At 58.0% G+C, this 21,422-nt stretch overlaps 2 protein-coding genes across 2 annotated transcripts in view; both read left to right on the forward strand.

Moving 5' to 3' along the window:
* The window catches only part of LOC144952842 (piezo-type mechanosensitive ion channel component 2-like), a 31,805-nt gene extending 24,912 nt beyond the window's left edge, over positions 1-6,893 (forward strand). Inside the window, exons 10-12 of the mRNA XM_078883311.1 lie at positions 2,084-2,198; positions 3,853-4,037; positions 6,670-6,893. Coding sequence (XP_078739437.1) covers positions 2,084-2,198; positions 3,853-4,037; positions 6,670-6,885 — 516 coding nt within the window. The 3' untranslated portion in view covers positions 6,886-6,893. The remainder of the gene's footprint in view (positions 1-2,083; positions 2,199-3,852; positions 4,038-6,669) is intronic.
* Positions 6,894-6,924: 31 nt separating this feature from the next.
* LOC144952843 (piezo-type mechanosensitive ion channel component 2-like) overlaps positions 6,925-21,422 on the forward strand; it is a 30,469-nt gene continuing 15,971 nt past the window's right edge. Inside the window, exons 1-3 of the mRNA XM_078883313.1 lie at positions 6,925-7,116; positions 14,097-14,270; positions 18,002-18,159. Of these exons, the coding sequence (XP_078739439.1) occupies positions 7,031-7,116; positions 14,097-14,270; positions 18,002-18,159 (418 nt within the window). The 5' untranslated portion in view covers positions 6,925-7,030. The remainder of the gene's footprint in view (positions 7,117-14,096; positions 14,271-18,001; positions 18,160-21,422) is intronic.

A 21,422-nucleotide genomic window follows, 5' to 3' on the forward strand; every position in this document is an offset into this window, starting at 1 on the left:
GTTGTCACCGTGACCCTGGCAGCTGCTCTACACGCTGAGCCAGCCTGTGTCTCTCCCCACTCAGTCACTCACCCACTCAGTCACTCACTCACTCACACACCCACTCATTCACTCACTCGCCCACCCACCCATTCACTCAGTCAGTCAACTGTCACTCACGGACCCACTCACTCATTCACCCACTCACTCACTCGCCCACCCTCTCACGCACTCAGTCAGTCAGTCACTCTGTTACTCACTCACCCACCCACCCACTCAGTCACTCACCCATTCACCCACTCACTCACGCACGCACTCACTCACTCGCCCACCCACTCATTCATTCACTCAGTCACCCACCCACTCATTCACCCACCCACTCACTCACCCACCCACTCACTCAGCCACCCACCCTGACCCAGCCGTGTGTCTCTCACCCCCCCCCCCCCATCTCGTTGTCACCGTGACCCTGGCAGCTGCTCTACACGCTGAGCCAGCCGTGTGTCTCTCCCCACTCAGTCACTCACCCACTCAGTCACTCACTCACTCACACACCCACTCATTCACTCACTCGCCCACCCACCCATTCACTCAGTCAGTCAACTGTCACTCACGGACCCACTCACTCATTCACCCACTCACTCACTCGCCCACCCTCTCACGCACTCAGTCAGTCAGTCACTCTGTTACTCACTCACTCACCCACCCACCCACTCAGTCACTCACCCATTCACCCACTCACTCACGCACGCACTCACTCACTCGCCCACCCACTCATTCATTCACTCAGTCACCCACCCACTCATTCACCCACCCACTCACTCACCCACCCACTCACTCAGCCACCAACCCTGACCCAGCCGTGTGTCTCTCACCCCCCCCCCCCCATCTCGTTGTCACCGTGACCCTGGCAGCTGCTCTACACGCTGAGCCAGCCGTGTGTCTCTCCCCACTCAGTCACTCACCCACTCAGTCACTCACTCACTCACACACCCACTCATTCACTCACTCGCCCACCCACCCATTCACTCAGTCAGTCAACTGTCACTCACGGACCCACTCACTCATTCACCCACTCACTCACTCGCCCACCCTCTCACGCACTCAGTCAGTCAGTCACTCTGTTACTCACTCACCCACCCACCCACTCAGTCACTCACCCATTCACCCACTCACTCACGCACGCACTCACTCACTCGCCCACCCACTCATTCATTCACTCAGTCACCCACCCACTCATTCACCCACCCACTCACTCACCCACCCACTCACTCAGCCACCCACCCTGACCCAGCCGTGTGTCTCTCACCCCCCCCCCCCCATCTCGTTGTCACCGTGACCCTGGCAGCTGCTCTACACGCTGAGCCAGCCGTGTGTCTCTCCCCACTCAGTCACTCACCCACTCAGTCACTCACTCACTCACACACCCACTCATTCACTCACTCGCCCACCCACCCATTCACTCAGTCAGTCAACTGTCACTCACGGACCCACTCACTCATTCACCCACTCACTCACTCGCCCACCCTCTCACGCACTCAGTCAGTCAGTCACTCTGTTACTCACTCACCCACCCACCCACTCAGTCACTCACCCATTCACCCACTCACTCACGCACGCACTCACTCACTCGCCCACCCACTCATTCATTCACTCAGTCACCCACCCACTCATTCACCCACCCACTCACCCACCCACCCACTCACTCAGCCACCCACCCTGACCCAGCCGCGTGTCTCTCACCCCCCCCCCCCCCATCTCGTTGTCACCGTGACCCTGGCAGCTGCTCTACACGCTGACCCAGCCGCGTGTCTCTCCCCACTCAGTCACTCACCCACTCAGTCACTCACTCAGTCACTTACTCAGTCACCCACTCAGTCACTCACCCACTCAGTCACTCACCCACTCAGTCACTCACTCAGTCACTCACTCATTCACTCACCCACTCGCCCACCCACCCACTCACCTACTCAGTCAGTCACTCTCTCACTCACTCACCCACCCACTCACCCACCCACCCACTCACTCAGCCACCCACCCTGACCCAGCCGCGTGTCTCTCACCCCCCCCCCCCCCCATCTCGTTGTCACCGTGACCCTGGCAGCTGCTCTACACGCTCACCTTCTGGGTGCTCCTGCGGCAGTTCATCACGGAGCGGCGTGCCGAGCGCAAGAACGAGCTCATGGTGCAGACGGGCATGGCCGCTGCGGAGGAAGCAGGTGGGCCACGGGGTCACGGGGGCACGGGGTCACGGGGTCACGGTGTCACGGGGGCACGGGGTCACGGGGCAGGGGGCCACGGGGTCACGGGTTCACGGGGGCACGGGGGCATGGGGCAGGGGGCCACGGGGTCACGGGTCCACGGGGCAGGGGGTCACGGGGGTCACGGGGCAGGGGGCCACGGGGTCATGGGGGCACGGGGTTACGGGGCCACGGGGTCATGGGGGCACGGGGTCACGGGGGCACGGGTGCAGGGGGCCACGGGGTCACGGGGTCATGGGGTTTTAAAAAATATTTTTAAATATACAAACGATGGGAGTGAAACTATTTTGAGTATTTTTTTATGTTACAAGGTAAGCTGGCCCCTGCTCAGCTGCTGGGTTGTGGTTGTTATTTAGAAGCGACCTGGGGCATGGCAAATGATAGCAGCTGAATCACATGACTCATTGTCATCATCGTCATCATCATTGTCATCATCATCGTCATCATCGTCGTCATCGTCATCATCGTCGTCATCGTCATCATTGTCATCATCGTCATCATCACTGTCATCATCATCATCGTCATCATTGTCATCATCATCGTCATCATTGTCATCATCGTCCTCATCGTCATCATCGTCATCATTGTCATCATCGTCATCATCATTGTCATCATCATCATCGTCATCATTGTCATCATCGTCGTCGTCATCGTCATCATCATCATCATCGTCGTCGTCATCGTCATCATCATCATCATCGTCGTCATCATCATCATCGTCGTCATCATCGTCATCATCATCGTCATCATCATCATCGTCATCATCATCTTCATCGCGTGGAAATTCATAGCACCAGTCAAATGACTCTGAACGCGTGGAGACACAGAATGTCGCAACCGGTCCTGGGCTTGTAAACATCTGGGCCAGTTCAGCAGCATTGACTCAGCAGAGCCTGACTCTGCTGCTACTGCTGCTGCTGCTTCTAATGATGGGACGCTGAATGTTGAAACCGCGCACAAACCCACAGGCTCACAGGAGAAGAGACCCGTGGTCTCACACAGACACCCACAAGCTCACTTTCGCCTCTGTGCGTGTGTGTGTGTGCCTGCGTGTGCTTGTATGTGCATGCGTGTGTGCGAGTTCGTGTGTGTGTGTGCGTGTGTGTGTGCGTTCGTGTGTGTGTGTGCGTGTGTGTGTGAGTTCGTGTGTGTGTGTGCGTGTGTGTGCGTTCGTGTGTGTGTGTGCGTGTATGTGTGTGTGAGTTTGTGTGTGTGCGTTTGTGTGTGTGCGTGCGTGTGTATGTTCGTGTGTGTGTGTGCGTGTGTGTGTGTGCGTGTGTATGTTCGTGTGTGTGTGCGTGTGCGTGTGTGTTCGTGTGTGTGCGTGCGTGTGCATGCGTGTGCGTGCGTGCATATGTATGTTCGTGTGTGTGTGTGCGTTCGTGTGTGTGCGTGCGTGTGTGTACGTGCGTGTGCGTTCGTGCGTGTGCGTGCGTGTGCATGCGTGTGTGTGTGTTCGTGTGTGCATGCGTGTGCGTTCGTGTATGTGTGTGTATGCATGCGTGTGTGTGTGCGTGTGCGTGCATGCATGTACGTGCGTGTGCGTTTGTGTGCGTGTGCGTGTGTGTGCATGTGTGTGTGTGCGTGGTGTGCGCGTGTCCGTTCCCCGCAGAGCTGAAGGGCGAGAAGGAGAGCGTGGTGGTGCAGATGATTGGAGGCATGGTGATGGGCGTCTTCATCAAGTACTGGATCTACGTGTGCGGAGGGATGTTCTTTTTCGTGAGTCTCGAGGGGAGGATGGTGGTCTACAAGATCATCTACATGGTGCTGTTTCTCTCCTGTGTGGCGCTCTACCAGGTAGCCACCCGTCACCCACACACACACACACACTGACACCCACACACACACACACTGACACCCACACACACACTGACACCCACACACACACACACTGACACCCACACACACACACTGACACCCACACACACACTGACACCCACACACACACACACACTGACACCCACACACACACACACTGACACCCACACACACACTGTCACCCACACACACACTGACACCTACACACACACTGACACCCACACACACACTGACACCCACACACTGACACCCACCCACACACTGACACCCACACACACACACACTGACACCCACACACACACACTGCCACCCACACACACACACACTGACACCCACACACACACTGACACCCACCCACACACTGACACCCACACACATACTGCCACCCACACACACACTGCCACCCACACACACACTGACACACACACTGACACCCACACACACACTGACACCCACACACACACTGACACACACACTGACACCCACACACACACACACTGACACCCACACACATACACACTGACACCCACACACACACTGACACCCACACACACACTGACACACACACTGACACCCACACACACACTGACACACACACACACACTGACACCCACACACACACTGACACCCACACACACACTGCCACCCACACACACACTGACACCCACACACACACTGCCACCCACACACACACTGACACCCACACACATACTGCCACCCACACACACACTGACACCCACACACACACTGCCACCCACACACACACTGACACCCACACACATACTGCCACCCACACACACACTGCCACCCACACACACACTGACACCCACACACACACTGACACCCACACTGACACCCACACACACACACACTGACACCCACACACACACTGCCACCCACACACACACTGACACCCACACACACACTGACACACACACACACACTGACACCCACACACACACTGACACCCACACACACACTGACACCCACACACACACACACTGACACCCACACACACTCTGACACCCACACACACACACTGACACCCACACACACACTGACACCCACAGACACACTGACACTCACACACACACTGACACCCACACACACACTGACACCCACACACACACTGACACCCACACACACACACACACTGCCACCCACCCACACACTGCCACCCACCCACACACTGCCACCCACCCACACACTGCCACCCACCCACACACTGCCACCCACCCACACACTGCCACCCACACACACACCGCCACCCACACACACACCGCCACCCACCCACACACTGCCACCCACACACACACCGCCACCCACCCACACGCTGCCAACCACCCACACACTGCCACCCACACACACACTGCCACCCACACACACACCGCCACCCACCCACACACTGCCACCCACACGCACACCGCCACCCACCCGCACACCGCCACCACGACCCACCCACCACCACCCACCCACTACCACCCACCCACACACCACCACCCACCCACCACCACCCACCCACCCACACACCCACCCACCACCACCCACCCACCCACACACCCACCCACTACCACCCACCCACACACCACCACCCACCCACACACTGCCACCCACCCGCACACCGCCACCACCACCCACCCACCACCACCCACCCACCCACCCACACACCCACCCACCACCACCCACCCACCCACCACCACCCGTACACTGCCACCCACACATTGCCACCACCATTCACTGCCACCCACCGCCACCCACCACCACCAACCCACCGTGTGTGTCTGTGTGTGTGTCTGTGTGTGTGTCTGTGTGTGTGTCTGTGTGTGTGTGTGTATGTCTGTGTGTGTGTCTGTGTGTGTGTCTGTGTGTGTGTGTGTATGTCTGTGTGTATGTCTGTGTGTCTGTGTGTGTGTGTATGTCTGTGTGTGTGTCTGTGTGTGTGTCTGTGTGTGTCTGTGTGTGTGTGTCTGTGTGTGTGTGTCTGTGTGTGTGTCTGTGTGTCTGTGTGTGTGTGTCTGTGTGTGTCTGTGTGTGTGTGTATGTCTGTGTGTGTGTCTGTGTGTGTGTCTGTGTGTGTCTGTGTGTGTGTGTGTCTGTGTGTGTGTGTCTGTGTGTGTGTCTGTGTGTGTGTGTGTCTGTGTGTGTGTGTCTGTGTGTGTGTGTGTGTCTGTGTGTGTGTCTGTGTGTGTCTGTGTGTGTGTGTGTCTGTGTGTGTGTCTGTGTGTGTGTCTGTGTGTGTGTGTATGTCTGTGTGTGTGTCTGTGTGTGTGTCTGTGTGTGTCTGTGTGTGTGTGTGTCTGTGTGTGTGCCCAGGTGTACTACTCCGTGTGGCGCCGTGTCCTCAAGTGGTTCTGGGTGGTGGTGGTGTCCTACACCATGATGGTGCTCATCGTGTGTGTGTGTCTGTGTGTGTGTGTCTGTGTGTGTGTGTCTGTGTGTGTCTGTGTGTCCCCCCCGCCCAGGTGTACTACTCCGTGTGGCGCCGTGTCCTCAAGTGGTTCTGGGTGGTGGTGGTGTCCTACACCATGATGGTGCTCATCGTGTGTGTGTGTCTGTGTGTGTGTGTCTGTGTGTGTGTGTCTGTGTGTGTCTGTGTGTCCCCCCCGCCCAGGTGTACTACTCCGTGTGGCGCCGTGTGCTCAAGTGGTTCTGGGTGGTGGTGGTGTCCTACACCATGATGGTGCTCATCGTGTGTGTGTGTCTGTGTGTGTGTGTCTGTGTGTGTGTGTCTGTGTGTGTCTGTGTGTCCCCCCCGCCCAGGTGTACTACTCCGTGTGGCGCCGTGTCCTCAAGTGGTTCTGGGTGGTGGTGGTGTCCTACACCATGATGGTGCTCATCGTGTGTGTGTGTCTGTGTGTGTGTGTCTGTGTGTGTGTGTCTGTGTGTGTCTGTGTGTCCCCCCCGCCCAGGTGTACTACTCCGTGTGGCGCCGTGTCCTCAAGTGGTTCTGGGTGGTGGTGGTGTCCTACACCATGATGGTGCTCATCGCCGTCTACACCTTCCAGTTCGACGACCTCCCCCCGCTCTGGATGAGCATGACGCGTCTCAACATCGACCAGTGAGCACGGCACACGCGCATCCTGAGCAATCGCAACGCCGTCCGCTCGCCCTCGCTCGCTCGCCCTCGCTCGCTCACCCTCGCTCACCCTCGCTCGCTCACCCTCGCTCGCTCACCCTCGCTCGCCCACCCTCGCTCGCTCACCCTCGCTCGCCCACCCTCGCTCGCTCACCCTCGCTCGCCCACCCTCGCTCGCTCTCGCCTCGCTCTCGCTCGCTCACCCTCGCTCGCTCGCTCACCCTCGCTCGCTCGCTCACCCTCGCTCGCTCGCTCACCCTCGCTCGCTCACCCTCGCTCGCCCGCTCGCCCGCCCTCGCTCGCTTGCCCGCCCTAGCTCGCTCGCCCGCCCGCCCGCGCTCGCTCGCCCGCCCTCGCTCACCCTCGCTCGCTCGCCCGCCCTCGCTCACCCTCGCTCGCCCTCGCTCACCCTCACCCACTCACTTCACCCACTCACCTTGTCGCGCTCACCTCACCCACTTCCCACTCACCTCGCCCACTCACCTCACCCACTTCCCACTCACCTCACCCACTCACCTCACCCATTCAACTCACCCACTCACCTCGCCCACTTCCCACTCACCTCACCCATTCAACTCGTCCACTCACCTCGCCCACTCACCTCACCCACTTCCCACTCACCTCGCCCACTCACCTCACCCCACCCAATCACCTCACCCATTCAACTCACCCACTCACCTCGCCCACTCACCTCACCCACTTCCCACTCACCTCACCCACTCACCTCACCCATTCAACTCACCCACTCACCTCGCCCACTTCCCACTCACCTCACCCATTCAACTCGTCCACTCACCTCGCCCACTCACCTCACCCACTTCCCACTCACCTCACCCATTCAACTCGTCCACTCACCTCGTCCACTCACCTCGCCCACTCACCTCACCCCACCCAATCACCTCACCCACTCACCTCACCCACTTCCCACTCACCTCGCCCACTCACCTCACCCACTTCCCACTCACCTCACCCACTCACCTCACCCACTCACCTCACCCACTCACCTCACCCATTTAACTTGCCCACTCACCTCGCCCACTTCCCACTCACCTCACCCCATTCAACTCACCCACTCACCTCGCCCACTTCCCACTCACCTCACCCATTCAACTCGCCCACTCACCTCGCCCACTTCCCACTCACCTCACCCACTCACCTCACCCACTCACCTCACCCCACCCACCCAATCACCTCACCCACTCACCTCGCCCACTTCCCACTCACCTCACCCACTCACCTCACCCACTCACCTCACCCATTCAACTCGCCCACTCACCTCGCCCACTTCCCACTCACCTCACCCACTCACCTCACCCACTCACCTCACCCATTCAACTCGCCCACTCACCTCGCCCACTTCCCACTCACCTCACCCACTCACCTCACCCACTCACCTCACCCATTCAACTCGCCCACTCACCTCGCCCACTTCCCACTCACCTCACCCATTCAACTCGCCCACTCACCTCGCCCACTCACCTCACCCACTCACTTCGCCCACTTCCCACTCACCTCACCCACTCACCTCACCCACTCACCTCACCCATTCAACTCGCCCACTCACCTCGCCCACTTCCCACTCACCTCACCCATTCAACTCGTCCACTCACCTCACCCACTCACCTCACCCACTCACCTCGCCCACTTCCCACTCACCTCACCCACTCACCTCACCCACTCACCTCGCCCACTCACCTCACCCATTCAACTCGCCCACTCACCTCGCCCACTTCCCACTCACCTCACCCACTCACCTCACCCACTCACCTCACCCATTCAACTCGCCCACTCACCTCGCCCACTTCCCACTCACCTCACCCACTCACCTCACCCACTCACCTCACCCATTCAACTCGCCCACTCACCTCGCCCACTTCCCACTCACCTCACCCATTCAACTCGCCCACTCACCTCGCCCACTCACCTCACCCACTCACTTCGCCCACTTCCCACTCACCTCACCCACTCACCTCACCCACTCACCTCACCCATTCAACTCGCCCACTCACCTCGCCCACTTCCCACTCACCTCACCCATTCAACTCGTCCACTCACCTCACCCACTTCCCACTCACCTCACCCACTCACCTCACCCACTCACCTCACCCACTCACCTCACCCATTTAACTTGCCCACTCACCTCGCCCACTCACCTCACCCCACCCAATCACCTCACCCACTCACCTCGCCCACTTCCCACTCACCTCACCCACTCACCTCACCCACTCACCTCACCCATTTAACTTGCCCACTCACCTCGCCCACTTCCCACTCACCTCACCCCATTCAACTCACCCACTCACCTCGCCCACTTCCCACTCACCTCACCCATTCAACTCGCCCACTCACCTCGCCCACTCACCTCACCCACTCACTTCGCCCACTTCCCACTCACCTCACCCATTCAACTCGCCCACTCACCTCGCCCACTTCCCACTCACCTCACCCCATTCAACTCACCCACTCACCTCGCCCACTTCCCACTCACCTCACCCCATTCAACTCACCCACTCACTTCGCCCACTTCCCACTCACCTCACCCATTCAACTCGCCCACTCACCTCGCCCACTTCCCATTCACCTCACCCCATTCAACTCACCCACTCACCTCGCCCACTTCCCACTCACCTCACCCATTCAACTCGTCCACTCACCTCGCCCACTCACCTCACCCACTTCCCACTCACCTCACCCACTCACCTCACCCACTCACCTCACCCATTCAACTCGCCGACTCACCTCGCCCACTTCCCACTCACCTCACCCACTCACCTCACCCATTCAACTCGCCCACTCACCTCACCCCACCCAATCACCTCACCCACTCACCTCGCCCACTTCCCACTCACCTCACCCACTCACCTCACCCATTCAACTCGCCCACTCACCTCGCCCACTTCCCACTCATCTCACCCATTCAACTCGCCCACTCACCTCGCCCACTCACCTCACCCACTCACCTCGCCCACTTCCCACTCACCTCACCCACTCACCTCACCCATTCAACTCGCCCACTCACCTCGCCCACTTCCCACTCACCTCACCCATTCAACTCGTCCACTCACCTCGCCCACTCACCTCACCCACTTCCCACTCACCTCACCCACTCACCTCACCCACTCACCTCACCCATTCAACTCGCCCACTCACCTCGCCCACTTCCCACTCACCTCACCCATTCAACTCGCCCACTCACCTCGCCCACTCACCTCACCCACTCACTTCGCCCACTTCCCACTCACCTCACCCACTCACCTCACCCACTCACCTCACCCATTCAACTCGCCCACTCACCTCGCCCACTTCCCACTCACCTCACCCATTCAACTCGTCCACTCACCTCGCCCACTCACCTCACCTGCATTGCTAGGCTGAGGAGGCCTTGTTGCTAGGCTGAGGAGGCCTTGTTGCTAGGCTGAGAGGGCCTTGTTGCTAGGCTGAGGAGGCCTTGTTGCTAGGCTGAGGAGGCCTTGTTGCTAGGCTGAGAGGGCCTTGTTGCTAGGCTGAGGAGGCCTTGTTGCTAGGCTGAGGAGGCCTTGTTGCTAGGCTGAGAGGGCCTTGTTGCTAGGCTGAGGAGGCCTTGTTGCTAGGCTGAGAGGGCCTTGTTGCTAGGCTGAGGAGGCCTTGTTGCTAGGCTGAGGAGGCCTTGTTGCTAGGCTGAGAGGGCCTTGTTGCTAGGCTGAGGAGGCCTTGTTGCTAGGCTGAGGAGGCCTTGTTGCTAGGCTGAGGAGGCCTTGTTGCTAGGCTGAGGAGGCCTTGTTGCTAGGCTGAGAGGGCCTTGTTGCTAGGCTGAGGAGGCCTTGTTGCTAGGCTGAGGAGGCCTTGTTGCTAGGCTGAGAGGGCCTTGTTGCTAGGCTGAGGAGGCCTTGTTGCTAGGCTGAGGAGGCCTTGTTGCTAGGCTGAGGAGGCCTTGTTGCTAGGCTGAGAGGGCCTTGTTGCTAGGCTGAGGAGGCCTTGTTGCTAGGCTGAGAGGGCCTTGTTGCTAGGCTGAGGAGGCCTTGTTGCTAGGCTGAGAGGGCCTTGTTGCTAGGCTGAGGAGGCCTTGTTGCTAGGCTGAGGAGGCCTTGTTGCTAGGCTGAGAGGGCCTTGTTGCTAGGCTGAGGAGGCCTTGTTGCTAGGCTGAGGAGGCCTTGTTGCTAGGCTGAGGAGGCCTTGTTGCTAGGCTGAGAGGGCCTTGTTGCTAAGCTGAGGAGGCCTTGTTGCTAGGCTGAGGAGGCCTTGTTGCTAGGCTGAGAGGGCCTTGTTGCTAGGCTGAGGAGGCCTTGTTGCTAGGCTGAGGAGGCCTTGTTGCTAGGCTGAGAGGGCCTTGTTGCTAGGCTGAGGAGGCCTTGTTGCTAGGCTGAGGAGGCCTTGTTGCTAGGCTGAGAGGGCCCTGTTGCTAGGCTGAGGAGGCCTTGTTGCTAGGCTGAGAGGGCCTTGTTGCTAGGCTGAGGAGGCCTTGTTGCTAGGCTGAGGAGGCCTTGTTGCTAGGCTGAGAGGGCCCTGTTGCTAGGCTGAGGAGGCCTTGTTGCTAGGCTGAGGCCTTGTTGCTAGGCTGAGAGGGCCTTGTTGCTAGGCTGAGGAGGCCTTGTTGCTAGGCTGAGAGGGCCCTGTTGCTAGGCTGAGGAGGCCTTGTTGCTAGGCTGAGGAGGCCTTGTTGCTAGGCTGAGAGGGCCCTGTTGCTAGGCTGAGGAGGCCTTGTTGCTAGGCTGAGGCCTTGTTGCTTGGCTGAGAGGGCCTTGTTGCTAGGCTGAGGAGGCGTTGTTGCTAGGCTGAGGAGGCCTTGTTGCTAGGCTGAGGAGGCCTTGTTGCTAGGCTGAGGAGGCATTGTTGCTAGGCTGAGAGGGCCCTGTTGCTAGGCTGAGGAGGCCTTGTTGCTAGGCTGAGAGGGCCTTGTTGCTAGGCTGAGGAGGCCTTGTTGCTAGGCTGAGGAGGCCTTGTTGCTAGGCTGAGGAGGCCTTGTTGCTAGGCTGAGGAGGCCTTGTTGCTAGGCTGAGAGGGCCCTGTTGCTAGGCTGAGGAGGCCTTGTTGCTAGGCTGAGGCCTTGTTGCTAGGCTGAGAGGGCCCTGTTGCTAGGCTGAGGAGGCCTTGTTGCTAGGCTGAGGCCTTGTTGCTAGGCTGAGAGGGCCTTGTTGCTAGGCTGAGGAGGCGTTGTTGCTAGGCTGTGGCCTTGTTGCTAGGCCGAGGGAGATTTGCGTGTGGACCCCTTCGAGGCGATCCTGGAGCCGTGTCGCCCCCCCTCCCCACCTCACCGCCCCCCTCCCCACCTCACCGCCCTCCCCCTCCCCACCTCACCCCCCCCTCCCCACCTCACCGCTCTCCCCCTCCCCACCTCACCGCCCCCTCCCCTCCCCACCTCACCACCCCCTCCCCTCCCCACCTCACCCCCCCCCTCCCCACCTCACCGCCCTCCCCCTCCCCACCTCACCCCCCCCTCCCCACCTCACCGCTCTCCCCCTCCCTACCTCACCGCCCCCTCCCCTCCCCACCTCACCGCCCCCCACCCCCTCCTCACCTCACCGCCCCCTCCCCACCTCACCCCCCCCCTCCCCACCTCACCTCACCGCCCCCCCTCCCCACCTCACCGCCCTCCCCTCCCCACCTCACCGCCCCCCCTCCCCACCTCACCGCCCTCCCCCTCCCCACCTCACCCCCCCTCCCCACCTCACCGCCCCCCCTCCCCACCTCACCGCCCCACCTCACCGCCCTCCCCCTCCCCACCTCACCGCCCTCCCCCCTCCCCACCTCACCGCCCCTCCTCCCCACCTCACCGCCCCCTCCCCACCTCACCGACCCCCCTCCCCACCTCACCGACCCCCCTCCCCACCTCACCGCCCCCCCTCCCCACCTCACCGCCCTCCCCCTCCCCACCTCACCGCCCTCCCCCCCCCTTCCCCACCTCACCGCCCCCCCTCCCCACCTCACCGCCTTCCCCCTCCCCACCTCACCCCCCCCTCCCTACCTCACCGCCCTCCCCCTCCCCACCTCACCGCCCTCCCCCCCCCCTCCCCACCTCACCACCCTCCCCCTCCCCACCTCACCGCCCTCCCCCTCCCCACCTCACCGCCCTCCCCCCCCCCTCCCCACCTCACCGCCCTCCCCCTCCCCACCTCACCTCACCGCCCCCCCTCCCCACCTCACCGCCCTCCCCCTCCCCACCTCACCGCCCTCCCCCTCCCCACCTCACCGCCCTCCCCCCCCCCTCCCCACCTCACCGCCCTCCCCCTCCCCACCTCACCTCACCGCCCCCCCTCCCCACCTCACCGCCCCCACCCTCCCCACCTCACCACCCCCCCTCCCCACCCCTCCCCGCCTCACCCCGCCTCACCGCCCCCACCCCCTCCTCACCTCACCGCCCCCTCCCCACCTCACCCCCCCCTCCCCACCTCACCGCCCTCCCCCTCCCCACCTCACCCCCCCCTCCCCACCTCACCGCCCTCCCCCTCCCCACCTCACCCCCCCCTCCCCACCTCACCGCCCTCCCCCTCCCCACCTCACCCCCCCCTCCCCACCTCACCGCCCTCCCCCTCCCCACCGCCCTCCCCCTCCCCACCTCACCGCCCTCCCCCTCCCACCTCACCGCCCCCACCCCCTCCCCACCTCACCGCCCCCTCCCCACCTCACCCCCCCCTCCCCACCTCACCTCACCGCCCCCCCTCCCCACCTCACCCCCTCCCCACTCCTCCCCGCCTCACCCCGCCTCACCGCCCCCTCCCCACCTCACCCCCCCCCTCCCCTCCCCACCTCACCGCCCCCACCCTCCCCACCTCACCACCCCCCCTCCCCACCCCTCCCCGCCTCACCCCGCCTCACCGCCCCCTCCCCACCTCACCCCCCCCTCCCCTCCCCACCTCACCGCCCCCACCCTCCCCACCTCACCCCCCCCTCCCCACCTCACCTCACCGCCCCCCCACCCCCTCCTCACCTCACCGCCCCCCCTCCCCACCCCTCCCCGCCTCACCCCGCCTCACCGCCCCCTCAAGGCTCAAGGACCTGGGCCTGGAGAAGTTCACGACGCCCGACCTCTTCACGCGAATCCTCCTCCCCACGGCCTTCCTGCTGTGCTGCATCCTGCAGCTGCACTACTTCCACGACCGCTTCCTGCGGCTCACCGACCTCAACCTCGTGTGGCGCAACGAGGAGAGCGTCGCCTACAGGTCAGAGGTCGCAAACGGGTTTTCGATTCCTTACCCGTAGCCGGCCGCACCAGGGTCGCAAACGGGTAACCCGTAACCGGCCGTACCCGTACCCTACCCGTACCCTACCCGTACCCTACCCGTACCCGGCCATACCCTACCCGTACCCGGCCGTACCCTACCCGTACCCAGCCGTACCCGTACCCTACCCGTACCCTACCCGTACCCGGCCGTACCCATACCCTACCCGTACCCGGCCGTACCCGTACCCTACCCGTACCCTACCCGTACCCTACCCGTACCCTACCCGTACCCGTACCCTACCCGTACCCTACCCGTACCCGGCCGTACCCATACCCTACCCGTACCCGGCCGTACCCGTACCCTACCCGTACCCTACCCGTAACTGGCCGTACCCGTACCCTACCCGTACCTGGCCGTACCCGTACCCTACCCGTACCTGGCCGTACCCGTACCCTACCCGTACCCTACACCCGTACCCGGCCGGGTACGGGTGTAGGGTACGGGTATCGGTACCTGATTGCGACCTCTGGGATGAAGCCCTGTTGCAGGCGCGGGTGGGTTGATTCTAGGAACTTGAATTGTGAGAAGAGACAAGACGTTGGGAAACGAGTGGCAAACGGTGACTCACCAGTGACCCACGGCCTACCCGTACCCGGTTGCACCAGGGTCGCAAATGGGTAACCCGTACCCGGCCGTACCCGTACCCGGCCGATAGGGTAAAAAAAAGAACAATTATCGATGTTTTCGATGTCTCTCCGATCTCATCTTAAGGTAGGGGCACTGATAAGGGGTTTGTCAGGTATGGGCATGGACACATGGGACCATCTCAATACACTGAGACAAGCAGAAAACAACGGCGTGTGGTGTGAGGAACGGACACGTGGAAATCCTGACAGAACACACCATTAAATTTCGATTTAAAGCTTTCGTGACTGCAGGGATTCATCTTCTTGGTTCTTTCGGTAAAGTCACGTAGAAGGGAAGTAATAAAATAATTAAAATAAAACATAATAAAATGAAATAATTCTCACGACGTTTCGGCCACAACGCAAGCAGCCGTCCTCAGGCGAAGAATGAGAACATTATCAAGCTAGGAGCTTATATAGGTGTAGCGAGGAGGAGCGCCTTAACAAAAGAATGTGCATATGAAGAGGAATTTAGCATTGGCCGAAACGTCGTGAGAATTATTTCATTTTATTATGTTTTATTTTTATTATTTTATTACTTCCCTTCTACGTGACTTTACCGAAATAACCAACAAGAGAACACACCACGGCACGACCAGTTTGTATGTCCCGGTGTGTTTCCGATCACATGCTCACTGTATAGTGATAGGTTTTTACCCTTTCAACTGGTACAAAAACTGACACCTTTATACAAGGCATCACGTTTGCAATAACCACAACACAAGCAGTCAAAATGCAAAATATAGTGACAGGTTTTTACCTTTTCAACTGGTACAAAAACTGACACCTTTATACAAGGCATCACGTTTGCAATAACCACAACACAAGCAGTCAAAATGCAAAATATAGTGATAGGTTTTTACCCTTTCAACTGGTACAAAAACTGACACCTTTATACAAGGCATCATGTTTGCAATAACCACAACACAAGCAGTCAAAATGCTAAATATAGTGATAGGTTTTTACCCTTTCAACTGGTACAAAACTGACACCTTTATACAAGGCATCACGTTTGCAATAACCACAACACAAGCAGTCAAAATGCAAAATATAGTGACAGGTTTTTACCCTTTCAACTGGTACAAAAACTGACACCTTTATACAAGGCATCACGTTTGCAATAACCACAACACAAGCAGTCAAAATGCAAAATATAGTGATAGGTTTTTACCCTTTCAACTGGTACAAAAACTGACACCTTTATACAAGGCATCACGTTTGCAATAACCACAACACAAGCAGTCAAAATGCAAAATATAGTGATAGGTTTTTACCCTTTAAACTGGTACAAAACTGACACCTTTATACAAGGCATCACGTTTGCAATAACCACAACACAAGCAGTCAAAATGCAAAATATAGTGATAGGTTTTTACCCTTTAAACTGGTACAAAACTGACACCTTTATACAAGGCATCACGTTTGCAATAACCACAACACAAGCAGTCAAAATGCAAAATATAGTGATAGGTTTTTACCCTTTAAACTGGTACAAAACTGACACCTTTATACAAGGCATCACGTTTGCAATAACCACAACACAAGCAGTCAAAATGCAAACAAAAAGAAACAACTCTGATGATGATGATAATGATATGCACTGTCCTTGAAGTTGATTGGTCCACACCCGAGACAGCTTTTCTTAGAGCCTAGTCTCCATTGGTGTTGGACCAGATGACGCCAAAAGGCGCACAACTCAAAGACACGCACCATCAGAGTATTGAGAGCTCGGGGTAAAGCGTTTACACTATGAGACATCTCCTTTACCAGTGGCAAAATATAGTAATAGGTTTTTACCCTTTCAACTGGTACAAAAACCGACACCTTTATACAAGGCATCATGTTTGCAATAACCACAACACAAGCAGTCAAAATGCAAACAAAAAGAAACAACTCTGATCATGGTGATGATATGCACTGTCCTTGAAGTTGATTGGTCCACACCCGAGACAGCTTTTCTTAGAGCCCATTGGTGTTGGACCAGATGACGCCAAAAGGCGTACAACTCAAAGACAATGCACCATCAGAGTATGAGAGCTCGGGGTAAAGCATTTACACTATGAGACATCTCCTTTACCAGTGGCAAAATATAGTAATAGGTTTTTACCCTTTCAACTGGTACAAAAACCGACACCTTTATACAAGGCGTCATGTTTCAATAACCACAACACAAGCAGTCAAAATGCAAAAAAAAACACAACTCTGATAATAATATGCACTGTCCTTGAAGTTGATTGGTCCACACCCGAGACAGCTTTCTTTAGAGCCTAGTCTCCATTGGTGTTGGACCAGATGACGCCAAAAGGCGTACAACTCAAAGACAGCGCACCATCAGAGTATTGAGAGCTCGGGGTAAAGCATTTACACTATGAGACATCTCCTTTACCAGTGGCAAAATATAGTAGTAGGCATCGGTCGCTGGACGCAGAGGCGCTAGTCAGTTATTCCTCGGGCAAATCACTGAGTGTGTGGACACATTCCAGGAATGCGTATTTGCCTATTTGCTCTTTGCAATTGTGATCATTTAAATAAAATAAAACGGAGCCCAATAAAGAATCACCGATCTCATCGGTGTCATCGGTGTCGACGGTGTCACTGGTGCCGGCGGTGCCGTTGATGTCGATGATGTCACCGATGTGTCGACGGTGTTGATGGTCTCACCGATGACCTCACCGATGTCACCGATGACCTCACCGATGACCTCACCGATGACCTCACCTATGACCTCACCGATGACCTCACTGATGACCTCACCAATCATCTCACCGATGATCCAACCGATTTCACCAATGACCTCACCGATGACCTCACCGATGACCTCACCGATGATCTCACTGATGACCTCACCGATGACCTCACCGATGACCTCACCAATCATCTCACCGATTTCACCAATGACCTCACCAATGACCTCATCGATGACCTCACCGATCTCACCGATGACCTCACCGATCATCCCACCGATGACCTCACCGATGACCTCACCGATGACATCACCGAAGACCTTACCGATGACCTCACCGATGACCTCACCGGCGTCAGGATGGCGACGGACGAGGGCAGCCTGCCCGACCTCAGCCTCATCCCGGACAAGGGTCCAGCGGTTGCCGTGGTGACGCCGGAGGAGCGCACGGCGGAGCCTCGTCACCATGGCGATGATGATGATGAGGAGGAGGAGGACGAGGACGAGGAGGAGGAGGGTGAGGAGAGGGGAGGGGGGAGGCAATGTCAACCGGTTGTGATGCAACTGCTGCGGTGTGACTCTGTGGTTGTGACGCTGTGTGTGTGACGCTGTGTGTGTGACGCTGTGTGTGTGACACTGTGTGTGTGACTCTGTGGTTGTGACGCTGAGGCTGTGACGCTGAGGTTGTGACGCTGTGTGTGTGACACTGTGTGTGTGTGATGCTGTCGTGGGCAGTGCTGTGGGGGGAGGGCCAATGCCCATTGGCCTCTCCCCTCATGGCGTCTGTGACCACCACAGTGGCTAAACGGGGGCTCTGGACGGGTGCGAGGGGCTGGTAACCCCTCCACCTTCAATTAACCACCACTAAACTACGAAGTAAACATAAACCTGTAATTAATAAGCTTGTGCCGGAGGCCCCGGGGGGTCAGGCTTTTATGACGTCTCCTGGCCAAACCCCATTTGGCGGAGCCAGGAGATTGAATTTTCACCCTCGGGGCTCCTCCAGAAACAACGAAAAACCATTGCGGATGGCCACGTGGAATGTTCGAACACTCACTGCGGAGGAGAGGCTGCCACTCCTCTGTCGGGAGCTGGACCGGTACCGCCTGGATCTCTGTGGCATTCAGGAGGTCCGGTGGACCGGTTCTGGCTCCTGCCACCATGAGGGGTGGACAGTCCTCTACTCGGGGCAGGAGAATGCCAAACAACAGGGTGTGGCTCTTCTTCTGAACAAAAGAATGAAGGGGGCGTGGGAGCGTGGCGGTGAGGTGTGGGAAGCTGTAAGCCCCAGGATACTTTGGGCTCGCCTTCCCATCAACCAGAGGCGAGGAGTGGTGGTCGTGGTTACTTATGCCCCCACCGAAGACGAACATCCGTGGAGGGATGCAGGCAAAGCCGATGAGTCAGACGCTTTCTATGACCTCCTGTCACAGGTGCTGGCTAAAGTGGCCACTCGGGACAGAGTCATCTTGTTGGGTGACTTCAATGCCCGAGTTGGTCATGATGCTGGCACCTGGTCTGGAGTGATTGGAAGGCATGGGCCAGATCAGCTCAATAATAACGGTAGAAGGCTGCTAGATTTTTGTGCAGCCCATGGGCTTGTAATTACCAACACGCTCTTCCGGCATCGGCGCATCCACACAACATCATGGATACATGCCGGGTCCAAGCAAGAACATCTGCTGGACTACATAGTGACGGACCAGCGGATGCGAGCCCATGTCCTTGACACCAGGACCTACCGTGGAGCTGATCTGACCTCTGACCATCGACTAGTCATCTGTAAGATGCGCCTGCCATTCTTCCACTCCGGTGGTGGGTGTACACCCAGGACCCCATTCCAACCAAAAGTGGCCTGGTCTCAGCTAGCTGATGAAAGTTGCAAGCGAGAATTTCATCATTGCTTGCAGCTGGGGTTGGCATCGTCCCCCACTCCACCTGATGTCGAGGGTAAATGGGCGAGGTTTAAGACTGTGACTCATGCAGCTGCAATGGCTGCTTTGGGTACGCGGTCCAGACCTCCCCAGAAACCCTGGCTGACAGAGGAGGTGTTCAGGTTAATTGAGAAAAAGCGACAGGCCCACTCTCATCGCCTACAGCATCCCACGTCGGAGAATGAGGAGGTTTACCGCAGCCTTCGCTCGGAGGTTCGGAGAGCCGTAAGGCGCTGTAAGGATGGGTGGTGGTCGCGGGTTGCTGAGGAGATGGAGTCTGCCTCAGTGGCCCGCGATCACAAATCACTATTTAATTCCATCAAAAAAGTAACCTGCAGCGCCACACCTATTACCATCATTAGAGGAAAAAACGGTGATCCAATCTCCGACCCCCAGGAACAGGTTTGCAGATTTGCTGAGCATTTCTGCGAGGTCCTGGGGGAGGGAAAATCTCTCAGCCAGGAAAACATCATGGCACAAAGTGGGGATAACCCTGCTGAGGCTGCGGTGCCTCAAATATTGGAAGAGGTCACCCCCTGTGAGTGGCTGGCTGAGGTGCCAGCTGTTGAGGAAGTACTGAGGGCGATCCGGAGTCTGAGACCAGGGAAGGCACCGGGCAGAGATGATCTCCCAAGCGAAATGCTGAGGGAGGGTGGCGTTTGTGCACAGACTGCCCTATATGACATCATAACAACAGTCTGGACCACTGGACGGGTTCCGCAGGACTGGAAGGATGCCCTGGTGGTCCCCCTCTTTAAGAAGGGGGACCGTACCGACTGTAACAACTACAGGGGCATCTCACTCCTCAGTGTGCCGGGTAAGGTCCTGGCAAGGATTATTCAACATCGCCTTGCTAGGCACGCTGAGGAGAGGCTTGCGGAGCCCCAATGCGGTTTCAGGAAAGGGCGGTCCTGCACAGATGCCATATTTTCTGTCCGTCTGCTCCAGCAGAGGTGTAGGGAATTTCAAGAAGACCTACATCTCTGCTTTATTGACCTGGTCAAGGCCTATGATACCATCAGTAGGACTGGGCTCTGGGTTGTTCTTCGTGCTTTCGGAGTCCCTGACCCTCTGCTCACGATCATTAAGGACCTTCATGATGGTGAGCGGGCCCGGGTAAAACTACGTGGCCGGGAGTCGGAGCCTTTCCCTGTACACCTTGGGGTGCGACAGGGATGTCCTCTGGCTCCCACATTATTTAACATCTATTTCGACTGCGTAGTTCGTGAAGCCTTCAAAAGCTGTACCGGGGGAATTACCATTTGGTACAGATATAATGGGAGGCTGATCGACGCCCGGGTGCGATCAAGGGATGGCTCCCTCCCTATTGGTCAACCACGTTATGTATGCCGATGATTTGGTAATAGCTGCTCATTCAGAAGAGGAGTTGGAGACGCTGCTGCTGAGACTGGAGTGTGCCACCAAGAGGTGGGGCCTTACCATCAGCCCCACCAAAACTAAGCACCTGCCTGGGTATTTTGTACCATCGGGCACTCCACCCCCACAACTCCCAATCGGTGATGGGGCAGTTGTGGAGAGAGTGGAGAGTTTCCCATACCTGGGCAGTGTGCTTATGACCGGCTCCAGTTTATCAGCAGAGGTCTCACTCCGAATCAGTCGAGCGGCAATATCTTTTCATCGGTTGCGTAACGCTGTGTGGAAGCTACCTGGTCTGTCGCTCCGCACGAAGCTTCAGGTCTTCTCGGCCACGGTCATTCCCTCCCTTCTCTACGCTTGCGAAACGTGGACCCCCCTAGTGGAGCATCTTCGCCGGTTGGAAACATTTAGGCTGGCCTGCCTACGATCCATCCTGGGTTTAACCAGGCTGGATTGTGTGAGGAGCTCA

This window comes from Lampetra fluviatilis, chromosome 70 (genome assembly GCF_964198595.1).
Source record: "Lampetra fluviatilis chromosome 70, kcLamFluv1.1, whole genome shotgun sequence".
In the NCBI taxonomy this organism is placed as follows: domain Eukaryota; kingdom Metazoa; phylum Chordata; class Hyperoartia; order Petromyzontiformes; family Petromyzontidae; genus Lampetra; species Lampetra fluviatilis.